Here is a 20,346-nt window from a genome sequence, read left to right as displayed (position 1 = left end):
GTCTGGCAGGAGGCATCATTAGATGGTTCACAATTGGATTCAAAATCCGTCTGGGTACTGGCATCTTTAGTTTCTAGCAGAAAATCAGTCTGGCAACACCGGTTAAAACTGGTAGGGGAGTAGTCTGACACTCGCTTTGGCCTTCAATGAAAGCTTGACCATCCCTTTGGCAAGGGGGGGCGACCTGATATCATCTAAAATTTCTTTGAAGGAAGAATTTATTTCTGACAATCGGCGTCGTGGGGTATCACTAGCTTTCGAAGAATTTATTCCTGAAAATCGGCGTCGTGGGGTATCATTAGCTTTCGAAGAATTAGGGGTGGTATATTCTTGATTTTTGGTGGTGTTTTGTTTCGAGGAACAATCCAAACATAACCAGTTCTTATTCCACTGGGAACATTCTATCCCCGGACATTGCTCATGAATGGAAGAGTTGCAAGTACTACATACCAGGCAATTGATTGTTGCCCTTAATCTACACTCAGGACACACTCTCTTAAAGTCCTTTGGTTGTCCTTTAGTCATTTGGTTGATTAATGGGTATATTTGGCTGATGGATATAAACGGTTAAGAAGTTCAATTCACCTGATGGCTGGTGACACAATCCGAAAAGTTAAGTCACAGTTAATCAACTTTGTCACTGAATTGGTTGTCCTTTAGTCATTTGGTTGATTAATATAAAGGGTTAAAAAGTTCAAGTCACCTGATGGCTGGTGATAAAATCCGGGAGTTAGGTCACAGTTAATCAACTTTTTCACTGAATTAACTGAGTTTAATGCGGAAAAGCATAAACCAAATAGGTGTTAACAGGTTGAACTCTGGTTGAAGACTGAATTTCAGAGGGGGCTCATTGGATTTGTAATCAGACGCTCTAGTGCTCTTTTTAAGAGTCAAACTGATCACAGGGCAGCTACTCCCTCCCCCCTACACACGTCGTATTGTCCCGAAATGCGTCTTATTGAAATTTTGAGATAGCCATTCTATTCAAAATAGTCTAAATATCATATAACAAGACTTTTGGGAGTTTGAAACAAACCCCAGAGATTAGGGGCAAGGGTTGTAAGTAATGCCCAGGGGGTATTTAAGGTTTTTTTGGAAGGGATGGTTGTTTAACTTCAGAAGAGGCTCAGTCTTTCTCCCTGAAAAAGACCATGTCAATATAAAACAAACACAATTAATCAAAAAAACTTTTTGCACAAAATAAATTTTAAAAAAAAGAGTAAAAAACTCCATTAAACCAAAAATGAACAAACATAGAATAAAATAATCTACCAAGCATACAACTATCACATATTAGTATCATTAAATAAATGAAACCCAAAACATACATAATATGTCAAACTCAAAACGAGCAGAAATTTAACCCTATGCTTTCTAAAAGCCAGAATATAATTTCTACGTTACAGAAAAAAAATTATTTTAGATGTTTTATAACTTTAAGAAATCAAAAATTAATTAATATTTTAAGGAATAAATATCAGCATATGTATATTAAACTGACAGTGCACATTTTTTTTTTAGTAAAGTACAAATTATACTGGCTTTTAGAAAGCATAGGGTGTAGAACCCTACACAGATTAATTTCTGCTTGGAGTTGACTTATTTTAATTTCTGTTTGTTTTGGGTTTCATTTATTTATTAATACTGATTTATGGTAGTAGTATGCTTGATAGATTATTTGATTCTATTTTTGCTCATTTTCGGTTTAATGGAGTCCTTTCCTTTTTTTGAAAAACTTATTTTGTGCAAAAAAATTCTTAATTAATTCTCAAAACAAGACGAAAGCAGCATAAGATGAAAAAAGAATTAATTTTTCATTTCAATTAAGCAAACTATAATCGTAATCAACACTAGTTCCCTTTATATTTCCTCAATTTTTTTCTCAACAAATATTTCAGCAATTAACATAAGAAGTAACCACAATTTATAATTAAGATGGTATATTTCAATGAATTAGTCACATACAACTTGCAGTGGAAAAAAACTGTTGAAAAATCTTGGGTAGCAACTTCAAATGAATATTTTTTTTTTGTTACCGTAGAGTAAATAGTCACCGTAGTTAATTTGTTCATTAACATGAAAACATACACACCAAAAAAGAAAAAAATGTCGTAAAGAAACAAACGATAATGACATTAAAAATTCACGGGATTCCACATAGATTTTTAAGCTCCGTACATTGAACCAGAGTTGCCACCGAGAATTCAACATCCCAGCAAATATCATCTGTAAAAAATTCCAAAAAACTTCATAATAACAGCACACAAAATTTAATTTAATTTTTGGGTGTAATGTTCTATATGTACATTTTTCCCAAGATTCTAATTTCAAGACCGACTCCTACAGGTATAGAGAAAAAAAAAATCAAGGCAGCAACCCTGCACTGGACGGAGTAAAAATGTATAGCATACCAGCAGCTACTTTTCTTTAATGACTCTGGTTTCTTTTTGTAAAAAAAAACAAAAAAACAGCAACTTATTGGTGTTCTTCTATTTCCAGCAGCCCCCCCCCCTTTCCTGTTGACATTCCTGAATATAACCAGACAATAATTTTAACGATACTATTGGCCGTTGATCCGAACAGTTTTACCATTTTTGGTCTTACAATGTACTAATTAGGTGTTATTTAAAATGCCACTGAGTCATTGTTTGAAGGTCAGATTTACCATGTTTACCATGGTAAACATGACAGATTTACTATGTTTACCATGGTAAACATTGTTTGAAGGTTCCCCGATTTACTATGCTCCTTTTGAAAGCAAAAATATTTGTGCAGGCCTTCAAAACATGGAGATTAATACACTACTGTTACATCAAACAGTTCCCTGCAGCACCAAGCCTTAGGCGAAAACAGCTGCAGCGCATGCTGCTTTTCTTTGCTTTTCTATCTTCAGGTCTTTTCTGCTCCTTCCATAAAATTTCAATACTCTTTAATTCCATACTTATGATCCCTTCCAACTCCAATCTTGGATGACCTCGTTTGGCGTTAGACAAATGATCAAAAAGCACAATCTTTGGCAATCAGTCATCCTTCATCCGTAAAGCATGGCTTTTTTTCTTTTTAAGCTTTCGTTTTTTTTGCGTGCAGCTTATTGTTTGACATATGGTCAGTCAAACGAGAATCCTCAAGAAAATGTTAAACAAATCTACCTCAGTCTTTCACAGCGTCAACGTTTCAAAGCTTTATTTACCACCGTCATTACCGTAGCTTTCAATATTATAATGTTAATGCACAGACTTGTTTTCCAATCCTTCAAAACTTTTTTGAATCATAAAAAAAAACTTCCTTCTTGGCTATTTTACTGTTAACATTTTCACTACATCCACCATCTTTAAGAACAAAACTTAAAAAAAAACTTGCACAAAATAAATTTTTCAAAGAAAAGTAAACAGCTCCATTAAACCAAAAAAGAGCAGAAATGAAATCAAATAATCTTCCAAGCGTAAACCTACCACACATCCTAATCAATAAATAAATGAAACCCAAAACAACCAGAAATTAACATAAATATTCGAGTCAGACTCAAAACGAGCAGAAATTATCACGAGTAGGGCTGACACCCTCATGCGTTCTGAAAAACAGAACATGATTTGCACATTATTGAAAACAAAATATATTTTAAAGGTTTTCACTTTTTTAACTTTAATAAATCAAAACTATTATGATCCAAAGAATTAATATAAGTGGTCTTATGTGTATAACTGTCAATTCAAATTCATTTTTTTTTTTTTCAGTAAAGTGCAAGTCATGTTCTAGTCTTCAGAAGGCATTGAGGGGGGGGGGTATCAGACCTACTCATGTTAATTCCTGCTAGTTTTGAGTTTGACGCGGTTGTTATATGATCTGTTAACGCGTTGTTATATGATCTTAGAACTCTTTTGAACAGAACAACTTTTTCTAAATTTCAATAGGATTTATTTGTAGAAAAGAAGGCGTGGAGGAGGGGCTACTTGCCCACCAATGACTTTTGACTCTTAAAAAGGGAATACAAGCTTTTCCAATCAAACTAGTCTTTCCAAAGTGTATACAACCACTCTTTCCATTAAAACCTTATATATGCCCGGGAAATGACTTACATCTCTAGGGGGGGAAGTTCTGTCAACCCTGGAGACATTGTTATGTGATCTTTGGACTATTTTGAACAAAATAAATTTCTCAAAATTTTGATTGGAAGCATATGTGGACAGGAGAGCGTGTCGGATGGGGGGCGTCTAGTTATCCTCCAATGATTTTGACTCTTAAAAAGGGAATTAGAACTTTCCATTTCCATTCAAATGAACATCCTCCAAAGTTTATACAAGCATCCTTTCCACAAGAACCTTTGCCTCTGGTGCATAAATTACACCCCTTGCCCCTAGGCTCCAGGAGGTTTTGTCAGATCCGGAGTCACAAGAGAACCGGTGCTTTCAATTTCCGATCAAATGAACCTCTTCTAAAGTTTATATGACCAACCCTTCTATAAAGACCTTACATGTCCCCGAGGCATAATTTACAATCCTTTCCCAAGGCTCTTAGGGGTTGTGTCAACCCCGGAGACATTGTTATATAATCTTTGGACTATTTTTAACTAAATGATTTTCTCAAAATTTCGAAAAGAAGGCAAGGAAGGGGGGGAGGCTAGTTGCCGTCCGGTGACTATTGACTCTTAAAAGGAGATTAATTTTTTTAATTCCAATCAAAAGAGCCTCCTCAATAGCTTATGCGAACACCATTTCCATAAAAAACCTTATATGCCCCAGGGGAGTAATTACAACCCATGTCCCAGGTTCTGAGGGGTTGTGTCAGCCCCGGAGGCATTATTATATGATTTTTGGACTATTTGAACATAATATTTATCTCAAAATTTTTATCGGATGCATTTGGGGAAAAGAAGGCATGGGGGGGACAGTTGCCCTCCAATTGCTTTTGACTCATAATGATGGCACTAGAACTTCTAATTTCCAATCGAATGAGCCCCTCCGAAGTTTATACGACCACCCCTTCCATAAAAGCCTTACATGTGAACATTGGGCAACTAGCATAACTTATAGACCTTGCCCTAAGGGATGTCAGGGGGGGGGGAATTAACATCCTCAAAGACATAATTCCTGGAACTTTCAACTATGCTGAAAAAATGGCTATTTCAAAATTTTGATTGCCTCTGTTTGGGTAAATGATGGGCATGGGAGGGGGCTGGTAGCCCTCCAATCACTTTTGACACGACAAAGAAACTTTCAATTTAAAATCCAATGAGACCCCTCGAAACTTTCTAGGACCATCCCTTCCAAATACAGTCCTTCTGGTAAAAATAGCTAACAAATTATACAATTGAAGATTTATGTCTCTTCACTACAGGCGACGCTAGAGTGTTGCCTCTCATTTGATTATCTTTCCAAAGTAAAAGTTCTGCCCTCGTTGTCCTTGAAACCAAGCCGACATTTTCGTGGAAGAATTTTTTACGAGTAACTTCAAAATTAACAAAACTTGTACATTTGAAATGAGAGTAAAAAAAAGGATATTCTTAACTATACAGATCCGCAACTCTGAATTTAAGTATGACTTACTCAGGAAAAGAGGTCGACCTACTGGATCTACAAAAAGAACTTTAACTACTTAAAGAACTTAAAGAACACAAAGAACTTCAAGAGCTTCTACTTAAAGAACTTCAAATTTTAGAAAAGTAAAACTCCCAAGAAAAGTAAAACTTGGGATATTTCATCTTTATGCTTTTTTGCAAGCCTCGGAGTTGTACACTATGAGAATGTTACTTTATTTCAGCATCGTGTGTTAGGTTTCTTAGTAATAGCCTTCCACCAAAAATAACAGCTAACTTAACCTGTTGGCGTTGTAAATTTGGGGCACCAGGAAGCAGTCAGCGAACGTAATATTATCACCAAAGCAGTACTTTCCACTGCAACTCACTAGCAGCTTTTCAAGGGCTGAAATATACAAAAAGATAATAAATAGTAAAATAGTCACTCAAGCTTTATACAAACAATGCCGTTTTTAAAAAGCTTGTGTACAATTGAAGACAAAAGGGCAATGTTTGTGCTTATGTTAGGTGTTTTCTAAAAAGAATCATGTCCAACAATTGTTCTGGGTATAAAAATATGAGCGGCTGCATTCAAAAAAGGCGAATGGAAAAATTTGGTTCGATCTAAATTAGGTTTATAATGATTATCATTATTAAGTCTATTAATGAATTATAATGGTCTATAACATCTAAAAATTAGATCTATACTGATGGATGCATTAAGATATTTAGGTAAAGTTGTGGAAATAAATTATACTGCTACTACAGATGACTACTTATCGTAGCACCAAGCAGCCGAAGGCCAGCTTGGCGGCGTATGATCCATTTCCAAACACTGTTTAGAGCTTCACTCTTTACTCCCTCCCAGAAAATTCCCATTTCTTTTCAGCCATTTCTTATAGCCTACTCCCAGTCCTATCTAGGATATCCCGGTTTTCACTTAGCCCAGGCTGGATTACAAAGAAACATGATAGTAGCCTATCATCCGTCAGCGGTACTACAGAACCCTGCTTAACTCGAAATTCCAAACCGAGCCTACTAATAACATCGCTTTTTGGGGGTAATAACACCCTTAAACGTGGTAAAATTACTTTCCTACATAGAAATAATCCCTTAAACGTATGAGCGTACTGTACAATCACTATAGGTTTCCTGTCTCCTGAATTAAATGCCGGTAAAATTTAGAACTCAAGGAGTCTGACGATCCAGACTCCCGTCGAAAGATGCCCTAATAGGGCATCTTTTCTGTAGTTCCAACTGATTTCATGTTTTCAAATTATTTTCTTTAACCTTAATTTTACCCTGTTATGATAATTCAACCCCTAAAAACCCAAAAAGTAATTATTTTAAGCAAAAAGTTGATAAATGTGCCTTTCGCATCTGAGTTGTTCCCAGATGCTCTGAATTGTGCTTGAGCTATAGTTCTTCACAAAGGAGGCCCTCTGAAAAACCCATCTAGTTACAGATCTATGTCGCTTTTGTCAGTTTTTAGCAAAGTGATTAAAAAGCCATGTTTTTAAGTCTCTTATTTTTTTTGAGGCTAGAGATTTTTTCTATGATTTCCAGTTTGATTTTTAGGTTAGAGGTTCTACTGAACATGCATGTATTTCTTTACTTGATCTTATTCACTCTGCTCTTGATTCTGGTCTACTGCCGGCTGCTTGATTTTTAGATGTTCAGAAGGCTTTTAATTCTCTGACACATCGTATTCTTCTTTCAAAGCTTTTTCACTTTAGTCTAAGGTTAAATGTTTATTCTTGGTTCTCGTCATATCTATCTGGACGTGTTATCATAGTTGGTGAATCTTTCCATGATACTTATCAGGTTGAATTTGGAGTACCTCAAGGATCGGTTATAGGTCTCACGCTGATTTCAATTTATATTAATAACCTTTTCATTGCAGTTAAAAATTGTAAGCCGAAAGTATGTTGTCGTATGGATCTGACTATGGTCTGGTGGCTTTTGCAGATGATTGAAACCTAGCCACTTTGGATAAAGATGAGTTCAGTCTGGAGCTGAACCTTCCATTTTTTTTCGAGTGTGTCGTGTCGTGGTTTGAGGTAAATCATCTTGTATTAAAAGTGTCCAAATCAAAGCTTCTTATTGTTCTAGAGTCTGTCAGTCTTGACTTTATATAAAAGAAATCTAGAACTCTCGAGGATCCATCTTTACACCTGATGGTGATTTTGTACGTTTCCTGGGGATTCTGGTAGATGCAAATCTATCATTTAAAAACCCTAACGATATGATAAAGCTGAATTTGGCTAGAAATCTCGGTTTTCTTCGGAAGCCTAAGCAGTTATTTCCTGGTCGCACCTTGAACTTCTTTTTTTCATTGATTCAACTGTGTGTTTCCCGCTAAAATGGCTATCTACCTTTCCGTCTTCTATACGTTCGCTTTCTTCTTTCGACAAGAGGGACAGAAGCATTATTAAAGAGAGTAAAATTTCTTTAATTCAAGCCTCTTCCTAATCTTCGGTCTGTATATCTCGCATCCTATGCATATTTTGCTTTCTCTTTAGTCCACGGGTAATTACAGCTATTTTCAAGAGTCTATCTTTTCTTTCTAATTTTTCTTCATATGCCCTTCGAAATGCTACTGATGTAAGAATTATTTCTATGTGGTGCGTTCGGTCTGACATTAATCTGGTAAACACAAGTTTAGAGGAAAGTCATTACAGGCTGAGGCACGAGGTAGTCATTCGTATAGGACTTTCAAAAAATTGGTGTTGGATTTTCTTTCACGAGAATTTAATAGTAAATTGTAAACTTTTAATGTATTATTATTATTGATATTTTTGTGTTGTGTTTTAGTTATTATAATTAGGCATTGGTAAAACGAAGACGGAGGTTTTGACTGGGGTCCGGACTATAGTAAGAATTAAATAAAAAAAACAAGTTTTTTTAGCTGAAAGTAAGGAACAACGTTAAAACTTAAAACGAACAGAAATTATTTCGTATATGATAGGGGCTGTCCCCTCCTCAACGCCTCGTTCTTTACGCTAAAGTTTCTCATTGTTAAAAAAAAACAGGATTGTGAGAAAGTCAAACTTTTGCGTAAAGAGCGGGGCGTTGAGGAGGGGACAGCCCCTTTCATATACGAATAATTTCTGTTCGTTTTAAGTTTTAACGTCGTTCCTTACTTTCAGTTAAAAAAACTTGTTTTTTTATTTAATTTTTGAACGTTTTTGAATTAATGCAGGTTTTGATTTTGGCTCACCGTACATGAATAATTAAAACAAAATTTGCATATTAGTTTTACTTTTATTTGGTTAAATGGCTTTCTCGAAACTTGTTTAATTTTATTTACGAACGTTTTTATTAGTAATAAATATACGTAACTTACGAATTAACTACATTCGAAATTCTATATTCATATATTTTTAATACGTATATTAGAGGTTTCGCCCCCTTGTCAATACCTTGCTCTTTAAGCTAAAGTTCAAATTTTTTTCCAATTCTTTAAAAATGACCCTTTAATCACAAATGCCGTTAATTAGAATAAATAGCTCATATGAAAGTACTAAATAATCTTTGGCTTAAAGAGCGAGGTATTGACTAGGGGGTGATTCCAATCATAAACGTTATGTTTTCTGTCGTTTTAAGTTTGACGTTGCTCCTTACTTTCAGTTGAAAATCTTGTTTTTTTTAAAATTTTATTTGTGATCTTTTTTTAAATAATGCTGGAAAATCCGGCACCCCCTTCATAGCAATGTCCCTTCCCCCAAAAAAACTTCCTTCAGGGAAAGATTTTCCCACATAACTGCACTCATTTATTCAGCTCCAAATTTGAAGAAAGTGCAATCTTATAATAAAGATTGCGGTCTTACTTAGCCATTTCTGTTCAACAGCAATGGCTATAGTGCAGAGGCACTGTACGTTATTCTGGCACTCCATAAAAAATGAACACCATTCCTCCCTTTAGTGGAATCCTCAAGTTCCCTAAGCTCCACAAAGGTGGAATCAGGAAAAACGGTTTAATCCAGGTCCTTCATGCAGGCTCGTACATAGAAATGCAATTTTGTTTCTAACAGTACTTTAAGAAAAAACTTTGCCGGGGGCGGGGGGAATTGGTCAATCCTATTATTTACGAAATTTATTATCTGGGTTCAATATTTTGTTCAAAGAATATGAATTCACACGTCTAAGGCACTGTAAAGAAACATCTGTAACCAATTTTACTTTTAGGCAGTATTACTGGTCTAAATGAAGCTGATGAGACTTTCAGAGGAAAGTAGAATTCTTTTGGAGAGAGGAGGCAAGAATCCTAAATCCACGAAGAATAATTTTAGTCTGAAATATTTATAGTAAATATGGCAATTCTGAAGTGGGACTAACTGACAAAACTACAGAAAGTCAATGATTTTCGTACTATTCAGATACCCTATTTACATATTCTTGACAGAAATCACAAATGGCAAACACCTATTTATAAAATACATACCGTTGATGTCCTTCACCCCACTTTGTAGGGGCCAAATGCTCAGGATTATGCTCTTTCCTTTTCCTTCTTTTTAGTGACGGAATCTAGCTTATGGTAAACATTTTCAACAGAACATTTTTCAAGGAGAGGAAAGAGTTTGCCCTTGTTTACATTTTCAAAACAAAAAGCCTACACAAACACCCACTTTTACTAACGAGTGTAATGCATTCTCCTCACTGTAATCCCATTGTGGGTGCTTCACTGGGACTTACACAGAGGTGTCATTGTACTCCGCGGAAAGCTTAAAATTTTCAAGTTTCTTCAGTATTTTACAATAATTTTAAGGGACCGCTTGCCTTTAATTCAAATGTGTGATCCCAGTCCCCAAAATTAATTCTCAAGTAGGCTACATGTCTGGTACTCAAGTATGTCTGTAAAGAGACACCCTCTATTGCTTCGCCCGTCTTAAAAAAAATTTATTTGCGAAATAATTCTAAGGATTTATTTTCAAATAGGCCTATGTTAAAGTGAGCTAAAAAATCAAGAAATAATTTTGATGCTGAATAAGTTGGTTCTAGAACTATATAGATCATTTAAGACGTAAACGAAGAGAATACACAAAAACAGATAAAATTACTGGCCTACCTACGTCCCTTGAACGGAAGTACAAACTGCCCTCGTGTGACGGTATTAGCCTACAATATGAAACGGGAGAAGACTAAATCTCAGATTTCGCTCCTAGGTCAAAGAACTCCAATAAGATATCCAAAAGATATACTTCAAAAACATATAAAATTTTGAAGAGGAATTTGTAGCATGGATCAATGAAACCCAACAAAACTTGATAAAAAAAAGTCTGACCAGTTTGTATTAATGTCTGTTGCTTTACTATAGAAAAACTAACAACACCCTTTCCACCTCAAGAAATCATGTTCAAAAATGTTCAAAATTCTACTATCTGAGATAACTATTTTTTACTACCCTACCCTTAAGTGACCCTGAATTGTGTGATTATGCTGATTATTACATTAGTTGAAGTGATTTTGCCTTCAAGAATTGGATCAAGATGTCGAAAAGAACATCTACAGTAACGGCATCTAACTATACAGAATCAGACTAAATCCTAATCTTTCAAAACGCTCTTTAAAAGAATTGAATTTGGAATAAAAAATGACGGCTTCCCTCAAAAAGAAGAAGAAAATGATTCTTAAAAAAAATAAGATAAAAACATTAAAAATTAGACTATAAAAAAGATATCCTTTAATAGACCTTGTAGTAAGGTTTATGCTCCTTCTGCTACTTTTTGGTATGTTCTTTCTCAGTAGTCTATTAGCTCATGCAATCCCCTATAATGTCGTAAATAACTTTATGTAGTCTAATATTATCAAGTACTATAGCCTTAAAATTTCGATCATTTGATAACAATTTTGCTATCATTTGATAACTGAGATTCAGTAATGACTTTTTTTGAATTGTGAATTGAAAAATGAATTGAATTGAATTTGTGTGAATTGAAAAATACGTTGCGAAGGGATTGAACATCATTGAAAAAAAAATCCTGTTTCTTACGCAAATTTAAATGATCCTCTAAGGAAAATTTGGAGTAATATCGTAGTTCTGGGGCAATGAATGAATAGTTTTGAAACTGCTGAATCAAATGACATGATTATCTTGTCCTTCTGGTACAAGCTATAGCTGTAGGTTTCACCCAAAGTGTTTCACGGCGAATATGAACTTTTCGGTTCTTAGGAGAGAGACATAATCCGCTAGTTTTTTTTATACTGGTTACCATTGTTACCAAGGTTACCAAGTTTCACTGGTTACCATTACCAAGTTAATTCAGTTTACAGTAGCCTATATTTTCATTATTATTACAACAAGCGGACTGAGAAAACTGAATCGAGACTCAGGTCGCAAAGGTCCATGGCCGTCACACACACAAAAGAAACTACTTAATGAAGGAGTCTAATATTAAGTCTCCTCATCAAGCATAGTTCACCACGCTATTGGTGCCTCTCAGGCGCAGTATTTTCACATAGGGCTTGATCATATTTTTTTTAATTGTTTTTTACTTTGTAAAGCTTTCCTTAATAGTATTAAGGTGTCCACAATTGTTTTGGGAGGTGTTCCAAAACATTGTTTTAGGAGGTCTCCCAATAGTATTGGGAGGTGTCCTCAATACCATGCACCCCGCCCTTAGAACCAATACTAGAAAAAAACTTCTTTCTTTCCCTTCAAGCTGCTCCTCAAGGGACTTTTTCTTGTGCCACGGTCGGCACTTCACATATCCAGAGGAATTTCCCGTGAACTTGGTAGAATGGACAGAAACGTGAACTTATGGACAGAAACTTGGTAGAATGGCCAGTCGCTAGGCGATGACTGAACAGTACTGGACCCCAATTTGTGGATAAATATTAACAGGCCGACTACTCTCGGGGCACTAAGAGAAGGTTGTCACTATCCCTACGGAAGCCTTTACTTTCAGTGGTTTAACGTTTCGTCTTTCTCGGTGGTAAAGTATGATGGTAAAATTAAACTTTGTGTATAGGCTATTAAAGTAACTTTCAGTACCAAAGCGATGTGTCATAACGCATTAAAACGCCCAAGATTACTTAAAAAAGAATGACAGGATAAGGTCAATAATAACAAAAAAGAAATTTGAAACATTTTGATAGATGGTGGTTCGTTTGTATACAACCTTTTCTAAAAGTCTAAGTAATTGTACATTTTTTAAAGGTTTTCTTTTTTTTTTCTTTTTTTTAGATTGTCTTCCTTTGGTTTTCTAGATGCGGTAATGTGGTGCATTCTGGCACCGTTCCCTGTCTAATGATGCATGGAAATAGATGCAAAGGTCTTATCGGGCTAACCACCCGGCAAAGCTTCTTTTACCTGGTTATGATTGACAATAGTAAAAAGCCTCGGACAAAATAAACGTTTTGTAGACGACCCCCTTGCTAGAAGTCCAATCCAATCCTGATGCTGGGCCGCTAGGCAGGCTAATATTGAGCGTTTCCTCCCGAATCTATATTGGCGATCGCCTAGAAGGTCATTTGATTCCTGGAACTGTTGAAATGTTTTATTGGCGACGCTTTTATAGACTTTGCCAACGCAGGAGAGGAGGCTAATAAACCTATAGGAGCCCACGCTCGTATGATCGCCATCTGGCTTTAGGAACGATATAACATGGGCAGATTTCCATGTTTGTGGAAAATTTTCGGAGCGAAAGCATATGCGGAAAAGCAACGACAATGGTCCAGTAAGTTCGGCACTGCAGGATTTGAGGACAACATTAAGTATGTTTTCAGGACCTGTGGCTTTGGTCACATCACGACGCCGAAAAATGCAAAGGATCTTAGGAGCAGAAAAATTCACACGATCCAGAACGGTACAGGTTCGGTCCGAGAAACTTGGCAGTTCTCTACTGTCTTCATCAAGATTCAAGAACTCGGCAAAGGCCTTATCAAGAGCTTCAGCCTTTTTCTGTTTATCTTGTACCACAGTCCCATTAATTTGTAGAGAAGGAATTGAAGTCCCCTTGGATGACGGTAAAGTTTCCTTGACAATTCTCCATCAACTTTTTCCAAAGCCTGCTGAACCTTGGTGGCAAATTTCTCCTTATACCAAACCCGGGACTATCGAATCGCATGAACTGCATCCTTGCGCGTGTTGATGAATGTAATCCTGTCTTTTTCGCTCTTTAAAAGTAGTCATCGCTTATGAGCCTATTGCTTTGATAGGATAGCCTCTTTACTCTGGGTACTGAACCAAGGTTTGTCCTTACTGGACAACTTGATCCGCTTTGAAGGGATATATTTTTCAACAGAGTCAACTATGGTCTGCTGATACTTCTCTGCAGCTTTCTCTGGGCCTTCAAGGAGAAAGGCTCTCCATTGCTGAGAACAAAGAGTGTTTTTCAAACTGTCCCATTCGCCTCTTTTGTATATCCAGATTCTCCGCTCATGCTTCATTGGAGGTGGAATACAAAGGTTTATAAGTGCAATGATGGCAACGTAGTCACTTGTAAAAGCAAGAGCGTCTACCTTAAAGAAGCAAGGGTGATCTGTAAGGAAGAAGTCAAGACTAGATGATCCGTTTGGGCCGTCATACATGTCCAAAACGACAAGTTGTTCCAGCCCGTATCAGAGAGATAGATCATACAAGTCAGGCCCCTACTTTTCAGTATTTTTGCTGCGAAGCCACACGCTATGATGGACGTTGAAGTCTCCATGGAGGATAATGGCAGACTTAGCGTACTTCCTAGAATATACTCGAGGGAGGCTTCAAGGTAGCTGGTAATCTGGCAGGTTGGAAGGTTATACATGGTACCAACAATCACGGACTTATTTGGGAGGGTCACCCTAACCCATAGAGCTTCTTCGCATGCTGAATATGATATATCTAGGCATGAATATTGTATATGGCTCTGTAGATAAGCAGCAACCCCTCCTCCTTCGTATTTAGCGCCGTCACTAAGTTCACGATCTCGCCTGAAGAGCGTGTATAACTGTATGGCAACCTCACTGTTCAGTATGTGATGGTTGAGATTGGTCTCAGTGATGCACATGATAGACGGTTCGACCGAGTTCACTAAATGTAGGAACTAGTCAAACTTAGATCTGAAACTAGGTACATTGCAGTGGGTCACCGTAAACAGGTCCGTTTGGATGGTCGGTGGACGTGCTAAAGATCGTCTACAAAAGGTCTGTTTTGTCCGAGGCTTTTTATTATTGTAAATCATAACCAGGTATAAGGTGCCAGAATTACCGCATCTCCAACATGGAGGTGTTACCCCATAATGTTTTTTATTTATTAGAACATTGAAGCCTTATGACCTTTACTATAACGTTGCCTCTTATAACGCTATAGCGTTGCCTCTTATAACGCTATAGCGTTGCCTCTTATAACGTTATACCATTGCCTCTTATATATAAAATTCATTAAGTTCAACATTAACCATCGAAAGCTACGAGCCTGAGAAAATTTGCCTGATTCTCGAAAAAGGGGGGAACACTCCCAAAAAGTCAAGCGATCTTAGTGAAAATCACACCATCAGACTCAGCATATCTGAGAACAAAACTGTAGAGGTTTTAATCTGCTATCTAAAAGAAATGTGGAATTTTGTATTATTTGCCAGAAGAAAGATCATGGATGTGTATTTATTTGTTTTGTTGTTTGTTTGTTTTTTGGGGGGGGGGAGTCATATCGAACCGATGGTTCGAGTAAATCGCAAGACAGGTCATTTGAACGGAAATCATAAGTCCTAGCGCCCTTTCTAAGAGACAAAAAAGATTAGAGGGCAACAAGCCCCCCTCCCACACTCCTTTTTTCCCTAAACACATCCAATCAAAATTTTGAGATAGCCATTCGATTCAGCATGGGCTAGTTTAACCGTCCAACTAGTATGCCATTGGGGATGACAAGACCCCGCATAGCTCCTGGGAAAAGGACTGTTACGCCATTATGCAAAAGTTTCGCAATTTGCCTACTGTTCACACGTAGTATTTGTTATTGGGAAGTGAACGGGAATTTTTTGGAAGGAATTTTCAGCGGGGGGAATTTTCTGTGGGGAGGATTATTTGGGGTATTTTCCAGGGGAAATTTTACCCTGGGAAGAGGGAGTGAAGGGGAGTTCCTGGTATAATTTGAAAAACGGCCAGGAATTAAATAAAAAAATAAATAACTGTAGACGAAAACTTAAGAGGAAAAATTGAACCCAAAAACAATCTCCAGACCAAAAGAATCTGCGTTTTATGAAGATAAAAAGGAGTTTTTTTCGACAGAAAGTAAGGATCGACATTAAAACTCAAAACGAACAAAAATTATTCCGCATATGAGGGGGGCTACTGCCTCCTCGACCCTTACTCTTTACGCTAAAGTTTGACTTTTTGTCATCATTTTTTAAGAAAGGCTACTCAAACATAGGGGCCGTTGAATTTGAGTGAGAAGTGTTTTAAAAAGCATAAATAATTTAACACAAAAATCGAGGGCTGATTTTCAACATTTCAAAATTTTTTTGTTGTTTTGGCTCTTTTTTTTCATAGAACCTTGGAAATTCACTAGAAATAAAGAACATCAATAACTTATACGAAAATTCAGAATTTCTAGAGAAATGAGACGGCAAAGTGTCCTTAAATACAAAATATGGATAACCTTACCTTCAAAACCTTTTTCTATAACTTGTTTGGCCCACTCCAGTTTTTTTTCGTTGCCCTCATTTTTTTCTATATACTTTAAGACTGACAAATTCTGAAGAGGCTGTATTCCAGAACCAATTATTAGACAGATTTCACGAACCTGATTAAAAAAAAAAACAAATTTTCATATTTTAATTATGAACAAGCTAAATAAAATTTAACTTTTAAGCACACGACTTACCCTTACGAGAACTCTATGCAGGATTTTGAATACCCAGACGCTAAACTTGAGTTCCAGGTCTGATGCTTAAAAATAGTTATTAAAGGAGTTAATAACTGCAAAGCTTTAGCGAGGCTGCACTCGACCTATTTTGAAAATTTATGTTATTTTCATATGGTTTGTTTTTAATTTTTCTCAAAAATATATCAAAGCACTCCGACCAATGCATTTTCGGTATTTGAAATATTTACTGCATTTACTGCCGCGGTATGAGAAAAAAATTGTGTAGAATATTAACCCTCTAGGCATAACAGCAAAGCTAGGCTTGCTACACGAGGGACTGTCTGAGGCTCCTATTTTGAAGTGTGAGCCATTTCATGGTCTTTTACCATACTCACTTTTTTCATGTTCAGTTTCTTTTTTAAATACTTTTTTTTACTCCAATTTTTCCTGCTTTTTTATAGTGGTTTATAAATAAATGACGATCGTAATACGATTTAATTGTAACGCCAATTTCGGAATCACTCCACTAATACGCAGTACGTCTTACAATACTACCATTGGCTTGGAGATTAATTCAAGATAAATGTTCGAATAAAATTAAGAAGTGTATCAAAGTATCAAACCGTAGAAGTATCAAAAAGTATCAAAGTAAGAAGTATCAAAAGTAAGAAGTATCAAAACCAGAAACAAGCAGAAATGAATTCCTGCAATAAACTTAAAATAAAGACAAGCTGCTACGAATAATAATAGCTTATTGTGACCATCTGTGTATGACAAAGACGAACAAGTAGGAGAGGGATATGGAAAAGAAAAGAAAAATAGAGAAAGACAAAAAAGACACTAGCAAACAAACAAACAAAAAAAAACAATTATAAACATTTTAAATTTTAAATAGTCATTCATTCAATCACTTCATAAAAGGCTGTCGGACGGCGCAACATACAAGAACAGGCAAAAAAGAAAAAAGACAGAAGATGAAAGAAGGAGAGACAGAAAGAAGAAAACTAAGTCATAACAGTATATCTATTAGCAAATCGAATTTCATATTAGAGTTAGGAGAGAAGCAGAGGCACAAAAGTACGCTAACAAAAAAAGGAAACAAAAGTTAAAAATCAGACAATATATAGGTAGCATAAACAGATAAAAAAGATTAAAAATCACACTAAATATAGTTAACATAAACACTAAAAAAATATTTCAACAGGTTAAAGCAATGGGACCTCTCAACACGCCAGATTAGACATTAGGAAGAAAATACATCAGAGAAAATGAATAAATGAAACCTAAAATGAACACATTTTTAAATAAATAATCAAGGCCACCTTAGAAACAACAGACATTATAGGTAGATAAGATCGATATTGCATCCCTCTCAGCAGAGTCGTATCTAGTTCTTTTTTTTGGGGGGGGGGGGGTACAAAAGGATTTTTTCCAGGGGGGGGGGTACAAAAAAACTTTAAAAACACATAAAAAAATTTATTTTATAGTCATTTTTGTGACATTTTTAAGAGTCAGGCAAACATGTCGGGGGGGGGGGGGAGGGGTCAAACCCTCTCCCCCCACTGGATACAGCCTTGGCTCTCAGACCCGCTTGACATTTAGAGTGTCATTTACACTTTTTTTGAAACGAAAATATGTTTTAAATACTTTTCCTTTTTTCCTTATAACATTCAACAATTACATATTGCTCAAGGTTACAGGAATTATTTTGTTAATGTCAATACAGGAACAACCAATTCCATTTTTTGCTCTAATATTCAGACAATGTTCATCAATATTTTCTCCTTTTAAATTTATTTCCTTCAAATATTTAGAAAATCAATTGTCGAAAGCCCTGATTCAAAATGATGCTTCAGCAAACAAAAGCGGCGCCTTCAAAAAATTACCATCTGACGTCTTAAAAGTGTGTCTTAGACATAGATTTTCTATATTTTTAATTATCTTAAGATCCAAAATAAAAAATACATCAACGGAAATGTGAAATAAATTATGAAAAAATTAAAAATAAAATAGATATTGAAAAATATCAGATAAAAAAAATACTATAAATTAATACCTTTGCTCTTTCCAATGCTGTCTTAGGAAGAAGAGATGGCTCAGGGCATATTTCTTCAAGATATTCCATTATGCTTAGCTGAAAAAAGGAACAATATCTATTAAAAAACAACCAATGGCAGCACACGTAAAAACAGGGACAGATGCGGCATAAAATAAAATAAAAAAGTCAAAAAAAGAAAAGTATATGCTACCGCGAAAACAAATTATACAACCAAAGAAAAACGTTCCGAAAGATAAATTCACAATAGCAAACTCTAGATTCGTTGAATATAAAGTAAAATTCACAAAAGAAACCATATCACACTCAATTTCACATGTCAGCGGCTCCATCTTAAAGTAAGAAGGACTTCTTTCAAAAAAATCTTTTAAACTATAAATATATATCCTGGCAAAAAACTTCATCGGTCAATCTTGAAACTCAAGCAGGAATAGTTCTAAAACACCGGTCCAGTTGTTATCATCGAGTTAACAAAACGACAAAGATACATATAAAATTTACTGGGCTCGTTTTCATCACTTTTTCGATTTGTTTTATAAACTTTATAATGGAGAAAATTGGAACTCTATATCTCAGTAATCGGATCACGAAAGCCCTGCTCGAGACATCCCTAAGACGAGTTGGACGGAACATGGATGGGAATCAGATACAGACACATATTCAAGTGCAATATTTAAAAAACCGAAAAAACAAGCAAATAATACAAAAATAAACGAAACCCCAAGTTTTGTTGTGATTCTTTCCATAGTTTTCTTGTCTTTCACCTGTTAGTAAGGTTTTTTTTATTTTCCTGAGCCCACAGAATTGAGTTCCCCAATCAGCATGTTGTAGGTTTCTGAGCATTGTAGAACTCATTCTTTGTTACAAAGAATGTCCCCAGTAAATTTACAATCTATAAATTTACAGCACGCCGCCGCCGGTAGAGGCGGCGGCAGTCGGTCGACTTTAAATTATTTTTACGGCAATTCTTTATTGCGTCAACCGCAAAGTCGGAGCTTTTCCTTCTCGTGTGGTTTAGTATTTCGATTTTCCTGATTAGAAATCAAGCAGAGCTTGCACAATCCCTGAATTTTCGGGTATTTCCCCGAAAATTTATGCGTCACCCCGAAGAAAAATTTGGTTCTCCAAAACCTCGAAAATCACGCAATCACGGTGCCACCCCTAGTGATTTATCACCAGTGACTTTCCTTGCCGAATATTACTTTGTATACCATAATTCTGTACAGGTCTCTTGTTCATTAATTTTCGTCTCTTTTGTTGCTTTGCATAAAAACCAGACAGATGCAATATGCTATTGCAAATATTGCAACATACACAATTCTTCTTATGTTGACAAAAAAAGTATTGTCTTTATGAAATGAGTTTAAATAATTTTAAATACAGTTTCCCAATTGTTGTTTCTTACATCATTCGTAGACAAAAATTTGATTTTCAAGCTGAATAGAGTTAAAGAATGCATTCACTACTACACATTTTCCGCCTTTTGTTTGATTTTGAAATTGACAGCCGACTTATTGTTTCTCCAGCTTAACCTTAATTTTGCAGATTTTTTTTTTTTTTTGTGTTCCTATAAGAGAGTTTACTAATGTTTAATAACCGATTATTGAACAACTTATATAAAATACAATCTTCTTTCTGGAACATTTTTACCCCCCCCCCCCCAAAAAAAAAACAACAAAAAAACAGCCTTCGGTTGAGACAAAATTTAGCTATACACTAAGCTATGTACAAGGTTGGGGAATTAAAGATTGAACCGGAAGTTACCCCAAAAATATGATTCATAAATAAATTGTAAATTATTGCCTATAGGGGGGGTGGATATGGGGCTATCATTTTTAAATAATAATACCTCATTTTTTTTTATTGAAAGCGGGGATGCCAAAAGATAATTATGTTTTTCATTTAAAGTGGAGACAGAAGAAAATGATATCAAATTCCCTGGGAAACCATTGAAATAATTTGATAGACCCAGGGTCTCCCATTAGGACTTGTTCATTG

General features: G+C 35.8%; 1 protein-coding gene across 2 annotated transcripts in view; it reads right to left on the bottom strand.

The window, feature by feature from the left end:
- The window catches only part of LOC148950652 (maleylacetoacetate isomerase-like), a 61,702-nt gene that overhangs the window by 11,367 nt on the left and 29,989 nt on the right, over positions 1-20,346 (bottom strand). Inside the window, exons 5-7 of one of the 2 annotated variants that reach the window (XR_016141971.1) lie at positions 18,349-18,426; positions 16,091-16,229; positions 5,748-5,918 (exon numbers count right to left, since the gene is read on the bottom strand). Coding sequence is in view for 1 of the 2 variants with exons in the window: in XM_089091689.1 (XP_088947815.1) it covers positions 5,816-5,918; positions 16,091-16,229; positions 18,349-18,426 (320 nt within the window). In the remaining variant the exon portion in view is untranslated. The remainder of the gene's footprint in view (positions 1-5,747; positions 5,919-16,090; positions 16,230-18,348; positions 18,427-20,346) is intronic. The other variant, XM_089091689.1, reaches the window with a different exon arrangement.

This window comes from Artemia sp. Qi Xiang Cuo, chromosome 7, assembly GCF_049724085.1.
Source record: "Artemia sp. Qi Xiang Cuo chromosome 7, ASM4972408v1, whole genome shotgun sequence".
Lineage (NCBI taxonomy): Eukaryota > Metazoa > Arthropoda > Branchiopoda > Anostraca > Artemiidae > Artemia > Artemia sp. Qi Xiang Cuo.
The sequence above is the reverse complement of the archived record's forward strand: the minus strand, read 5'-3'. Positions and strand labels throughout refer to the sequence as shown.